Source organism: Carlito syrichta, unplaced genomic scaffold, assembly GCF_000164805.1.
Source record: "Carlito syrichta isolate Samal-C Ts95f unplaced genomic scaffold, Tarsius_syrichta-2.0.1 Scaffold312225, whole genome shotgun sequence".
Classification (NCBI taxonomy): domain Eukaryota; kingdom Metazoa; phylum Chordata; class Mammalia; order Primates; family Tarsiidae; genus Carlito; species Carlito syrichta.
In genome coordinates, this window is record NW_007256321.1 from 481,744 (window position 1) to 488,038 (window position 6,295).

At 54.4% G+C, this 6,295-nt stretch overlaps 1 protein-coding gene across 1 annotated transcript in view; it reads right to left on the minus strand.

Annotated features, from left to right (window-relative positions):
* Window positions 1-3,502: 3,502 nt before the first annotated feature.
* Window positions 3,503-6,295, minus strand: part of PLCB2 (phospholipase C beta 2) — a 20,454-nt gene continuing 17,661 nt past the window's right edge. Inside the window, exons 27-31 of the mRNA XM_021718488.1 lie at window positions 6,163-6,239; window positions 5,981-6,076; window positions 5,423-5,480; window positions 4,411-4,497; window positions 3,503-4,061 (exon numbers count right to left, since the gene is read on the minus strand). Coding sequence (XP_021574163.1) covers window positions 3,858-4,061; window positions 4,411-4,497; window positions 5,423-5,480; window positions 5,981-6,076; window positions 6,163-6,239 — 522 coding nt within the window. The 3' untranslated portion in view covers window positions 3,503-3,857. The remainder of the gene's footprint in view (window positions 4,062-4,410; window positions 4,498-5,422; window positions 5,481-5,980; window positions 6,077-6,162; window positions 6,240-6,295) is intronic.

Consider the following 6,295-nt stretch of genomic DNA (forward strand, 5'->3'; position numbering starts at 1 on the left):
CTCACCTCAGCCTCCCAAAGGCGCAGGATTACAGGCTGAGCCACCGAGCCTGGCTTGCATTTTTTAAAAGCTTTTGGTCAGGGCTCTGCCAGTGTTCTTTCATGGTGTCATAGAAAGGGCACAGTAGCTGACATCAGAGTCAAGTCCCAACTTGAAGGCATTTACTAGCAGTGTGGCTCCAAGCCTGCATATTCTCATCTGCAAAGTGAAGCTGATAAATACCAGCCCTGCCTGCTTTACGCAAGATCAAGTGAGAGAGTCAGGGAGAGAACTGGAGAGTTATTTAGAGTGCAGCCCTCAAAGCTGCTCCCGCCCCCAGAGCTGCGGCCCCTCTCTGGGGTGGCCACAAGAAGTGGGTAGAGACTTTCCACCCCCAGTAACTGGGCAGGAATGCTCTGCTTCTTTACTCAGAGAGCAGAAGAAAGGCTCTTCTTCCCTTTATGACTCAATTTCTCATTTCTGCAGCATGAGAGAAATTGCTTTCTTCCCTTCTCTGTCTCCAGGGCTAAGGGAGGGAGTTTCTCTGTGTGGCAGACCTGCCTGAAAAGCCAGTCCTTGCATCCCCCAGGTGAAGGAGAGAAGCAGCAGAAACCCTCCTTGCCCCTTCCACCTGAGCTTCCTGTAGACAACTCAGCTGCATTTATGTCCCTGGTCCCTGTGGCGGGTTGAGACAGTTCCAAGGAAGCAGAGGAGTTGGGCCAGAGAGTGCTGTGCTGGGTACCTTTTGGAAGGAGCAACTGGTTCCATTCACCCCAGCTGGCATCGCCAACCCCACCAGACCTATGGCAGGATGGAGAGAGGAGGTGCCAGGTCTCAGGCCCCGGAACCTTGCTCTGACTTTCCTATGGGCTCAGTATGTTCTGAACAGAAAAGAAACAGCAAAGCTGAAAAAAGCTGAGACTTTGTTGCAGAGCACAGAGGCACCAACAGCCGGAATTAGAAGCTGTCGCTTAGGGAGCTGAAGGCTGACAAGAGATGGAGCCGAGGCAGGCAGGGGGCAGGCAGGCACTCCATACTCCCCCACCCCTCCCACCTGCTGAGCCTGTTCAAAGCAGCCCCCAGGCTGGCAAAAGGGTTTCCTCCCAGAGGCGCCTCAGTGTGGTCTGTCACTCTGTCTGCAACGGTTCCCCCTCCTGAGCCCCCTTCTTTTTTCAGGTGTCACCAGCCCCCTCACCCTGTCACGTTGCACCAGCTCTGTAAGGCTGGGCCTGGTAGCACGTGTCTGGAGATCCAGAGGGCTGCTGAGGGGATGCAGGGGGTGGGGTGAGTCAGCAGGGGACTTGCGACTGAATCAGCAATGGGATTGAGAAAGGGGTAGGGACCCCTCTCTTTGTGCAAAAGGTGAAACTGAGGCATGATGAGTGGAAAGGGAACCTTGCCCCAGACCCATAGATATGCAGCCAGGATGGAATCCAGGTGCCCTTCACCTGCCCAGTGCCCCTAGGGAGGGCATCAACTCTTCATCTGCATATCCCCTGCAGCCAGAGATTAATTCATCTCCAGGGCCCAGGGCCCAGAGATGGCATTTGCTCAGGGCCTGCCTTGCCCTTCTTTCAGAGGATAGAAAGCAGGGAGGTTTCTACAGGGTATCCAGGCCTGGCCACATGGGAAGCCCCCAGCCTGCTGTGCAGAGGCCTTTCCAGGGGCAGGATTGCATCACCTCTCCAATTCCTGCACTGCCCAGCTCCAACTCTGCTCAGCCTGGCCCAGTGGTGGTGGGGGGCGGGGGCGGTGCAGGTTCTCCTCCTGAACAATCATCAGCAAAAGCTGGGGGCTGCCCAGTGGGCTCCATTTGACTCTGGCTTTGGCTTATGTGCTCCCACGTGGGTCAGTGAGTTCCTCTAGGCCCGGATCTTCATCCTTACAGGGTTCTACCCCTGGGTGGTGGGAGGAGGGGGCGAGGTGGGATGGCTGAGTGCCCAGCTGGAGAGTTGAAGACAGGACAGTGTAGGTGTCCACTCTGGCTGTATCCAGTCTGTAGTGAGATGGGTGGGGGGCAGGCTGATCAAAGCCAGGCATTAGTCCTGCAAGCAGGCCCCTAGCCTCACCCTATAGCCAGGCCCTGGTAGAATCCTAGAGGTCAGACTCCCAGGGGAAAGAGGAGGACCTGTTTATTTCCCAAAGGCACAGGTGCTCACAGCTAATGGCATCTGCAATAACTCTTTAATAAGAAAACAACCTCTTCCCAGAATCAATCCCCACTCTGCCTCCCCCAAGCCCATGCCTGTCCCCATTTGGGATTTGGGATCATGCCACAGGTGCAGTGAATGGCTGCCCACAAGCTCCTCTGTGGCAAGTTTTGGGGTCCACCATAGTTGCTACAGTGACCTGAGCATCTGACCACTGTTTTTCTAGAGACCCAGATGGCCTAAATATTTGGGATTCCCCAAGAGATGAAGGGGGCACCTTTATACTAGGCTTTTCTGCTCCAGCTCTGAGGCTGGAGATGAGGAAAAGGCACATCTGTATGGTGGTGAAGAGGAGATGACATCATTTTCCAGTGGTTGTGGCATCAGGGCCAATGGACAGGAAAGTGAATTCTCTTTAAGCTGAGGCAGAGTCATTACACGGGGTTCTGGAAAGGTTCTCACCTTAGGTTCGATTCCCAAGGGTTTGTTTTTTTTTTCCCAGCCTATTTCATTTCAGGGGCACTCCACTCCCCTGTCCCCCATTTCATAGTAAAACAGAGACCAGGCTTAGGCAGAAGATATTAGAACAAGGTTCTTTAGTGGGAGTAGGAAGGAGAAAAATAAATAAAACACAAATTCAGGAGAACGAAGGATGCTGACCTTGTCAGGCAGCCTGAGTGGAGTGCATGCCAGGAAGTACCCACCCTCAGGCCTAGAAAAAGGGGGGAACCAAGTTCAGGGTGCGAGAGTGCCTGAGAGGCCTCAGCCTCATATGACTCAGTGGCCTGAGGGCCAGTCAGCTGAGGCAGTTTTCCATGTCAGCCTCCTATCTCCAGCAGGCAGAAGGTGAGGGAAGTGACCTCAGCCAGGAATCCTGGGAGTGGCCATCCCCAGGGAGCTTCGAGGTAGTGCCAGGCTCTGCCTTAAGGAGTCGACAACAAGGCCAACTCAAGGCAGGCCTGGGATGTGTCCTGGAAGCCCAGTTGAGTTGCTCACACTGAGCAGGAGGGCTTGGGGTTTTGTCCTGCTGTGCCACAGGGGCAACAGTGGAGGTTCCAGGTGGTGGGTCTAAACCTCCAGGTGAGAAAACAGTTCAGCCTTTGGGAGGCTGAGGTGAGTGGATTGCCCGAACCTGCGGGTTCAAGACCCGCCTGGGCAGGCAAGACCTCATCTCTACGATAAAATTAAAAAATTAGCCAGGCGTGGTAGTGCGCGCCTGTAATTCCGGCTACTTGGAAGGCTGAGGCAGAAGGATCGCCGGAGCTCAGCAGGTCGAGGCTGCGGTGGCCGGGAGCGGCCATTCTAGTCTGGGCGACAGAGTGAGACTCCAACTCAAAAAAAAAAAAAAAAAAAAACAGTTTAGAGTGGGGCACTACGAGTTGCCTGGCTCCTCTTGAAAGGTCGAGTGGGGGCAGGATCTCATTTCCTGCCTCCCAGTCCATATTCTCATGCCCTCAACAAATATATGACACTTATCGGGGGGAGGGGATGAGGAGCTGGAAGTCAGCTTGGAGAGGACTTCTAGGCCCCAGATAGACCCCTTCCCTGATGGTACCTGAGTCCTGCCTCCTCTCCTAGGCCGACTACTGAGGAGGAGGCTGTACCATCCAGGGAGTCTCAGGTCCCCACAGCCTCAGAGTGCTGGGGCTCCTTTCTCCTGGGGACATGGAGCCATGTCCCAGAGAAAGGTCTGAACTTCCCTGCTCAATGTCCCAGTGGGATGGGGCATCAGAGGCGGCTCTCCTGGGCGTCAGCCTTTGCTGTCGGTGTGTCCTGCTCACATGGCTCCCTGGGGGCCTCCCAGGCCCCCTCAGGCTTGTCCTCGGCCTCGGAAGGGAAGCAGGTCCTGAGGCAGGCCCTCACCGACTCCTTCACCTCGGACTCCAGACCCCTCATCTTGCCTTCGTACTCTTCCATCGCCTCCTGCTGGAACTGTGGGGACAGCAAGGAGCACGGCCTGACTCAGGAGGTACCCCCTGCCCACTCTCCTTCCCTGGACAGTGGAATAAGGAGATGCCCAATCCCCTTGTTCAGAGTTCTCAGGAGAGGGGGGTGAGAGGTAGGGGGTAGGGAAGCCCATCAGAAAGCCTCTCAGGAGAGAGGATGCCCACCAAGCAGAGATCTGCAGAGCTACCTCATTTGAAAGGGCCTTGGGACCCCGTGGGAACCAGAGCCTGTGACCTACTGTGAGGGATACTGGCACCCTTCCCCTGGCCTCCTGACTGGCAGCTCCCTGGAGCTCATCCACCTCTGCTGAGAGCCAAGGTAGTGATCCTGGTACCTGCTTTTCCATCTCCCGGATCTGTTCCAGGCAGGCTGCCTGCTTCTCCTCTAGCTTCTCCTGATGCTTCTCCAGATTCTCTGTGATCTGGGTGGGAGTGAAAGGCAGGGGATCAGGACAGCAGACAGGCCACGGGGTTGGGTTCCAGCTGTAGTCTCAGCTAACCAGTTGTAAGACTTTGGACAAATTACCTCTGGGCAATTTTTTTTTTTTTTTTTTTTTTTTTAGTTGGGGTCTAGGTCTCTGTCACCAGGCTAGAGTGAAGTGGCTCACCACAGCCTCAGTCTCCTGGGCTCTAGTGATGCTCCTGCCTCAGCCTTCTGAGCAGCTGGGACTACAGGTGTGTGCCATCATGCCCAGCTAATTTTTAGATTTTTTTTTTAAGAGATGAGGTCTCGCTATGTTGCCCAGGCTGGTCTTGAATCCTAGGTTCAAGCAATCCTCCTGCCCCAACTTTCCAAAGTGCTGAGATTACAGGTGTGAGCTACTGTGCCCAGCCATTTTTTTTAAACTTGTAAAATGAGGATAATAGTGCTTGTCTTACTGGATTGTAAAGGATTATACGAGACAGTTCATGTGCAGCACCTGGCAGAGTGCCTGGTACAAGGTCAGGACTCAGTAGATGGTGGCTCTGTTACTGTGGTTAATGATCCCTAAGTCCATGCTCAGCAGGACTTTCCTTCCTCATCCAATTCCTTGGTGCCTCAGGAAGCCCCCCTCATTCCCCCTCCAGCCACACACACCAATCCCATGCTTGCCTGGTCAGCTAGCTCATATTGTTTCCATGCAGGGGAGCCAGCCAGAGACAGATCCTTTCAAGTTAGTACCCCAATCTCCATACACAGGCTGGAACCCTGGGATATCCCCTTATAGACCCAGCTGCATGGACAGCTCTGGACAAATGTATCTCCTAAGAGAAAAGCAAGGGCCTGGGGCCACTGCTTCCCATCTATGAAGAAAGAGAAAGAGGAGGGAGGAGAGAGTGTCTGGGAAGGACACAGTTCTTACACACCTGCTTGATGACCTGCACCACTTCCTGGATGTGGGAGTTATTAATCTCTCTCTTTAACCTGTGGGTGTAATTGGAGTTTTAGAAAGGGCAGGAAGCCCCTGGGAAATGTTGGGTGAGATGAGGTCTCCTCACGATATAAGTAAATGGGAAATCCATCTCAGGGGCAGGAACCAGCCAGAGGGGCAAGCATGGGAACCCAAGGAGGGTGTAGAGGACTACTGGAGGAAAATCAAGCCTGCAGAGAGGGAGCTGAAGCCAGGGAACAGCAGCCTGTCCACTCTGGCAGCTGTGCTTCCCATGAAAGTCTTAAAGGACGTGTTTTTGGACCACAATGGGAACCAGAAGCCATTCCCTCAATACTCCTCTCTGCTCAAGTGGTGTTGGCATATGTGTTTTGCCCACACGCTCTCATCAGAGGTGACAGAGATGGAATCTACTATTTCAAGAGCCAGGAGAAAGGCACATCTTTGGAAAGTGAGTCAGAATCCACTTGTAGGGAGGCCCCGTTCCACCTGAAGTGGGGTCTGCCCATACCAGACCTTCACCTTCAGGACTCACCTCTCCTGGGCCATCTTGTCTATGGTGACTTTGGTCATGGCCTGGATCCGCTCCAGCCTCTTGGCCTCCAGCTTTTTCTTCATCTCTTTGGTGTCACTGCAGGGAGATAGGCACGAGGGCGACATTTTGTGGGCCAAGCCCTAACTGGAGGGGAGTCCCGTGTGGGAGGGTGGCAGTCGGACCTCTCCAACGTCTCCTTGAGGGTCTTCAGCTCTGCCGCCTGCTTCTCTCGGGCCAGCTCCATCACCTTGTTGACTAGCTGCGGGGAGAGGAAGGATGGGCTTGGCCAGCGCCGCCGGCAGTGCTGAGGGGGCG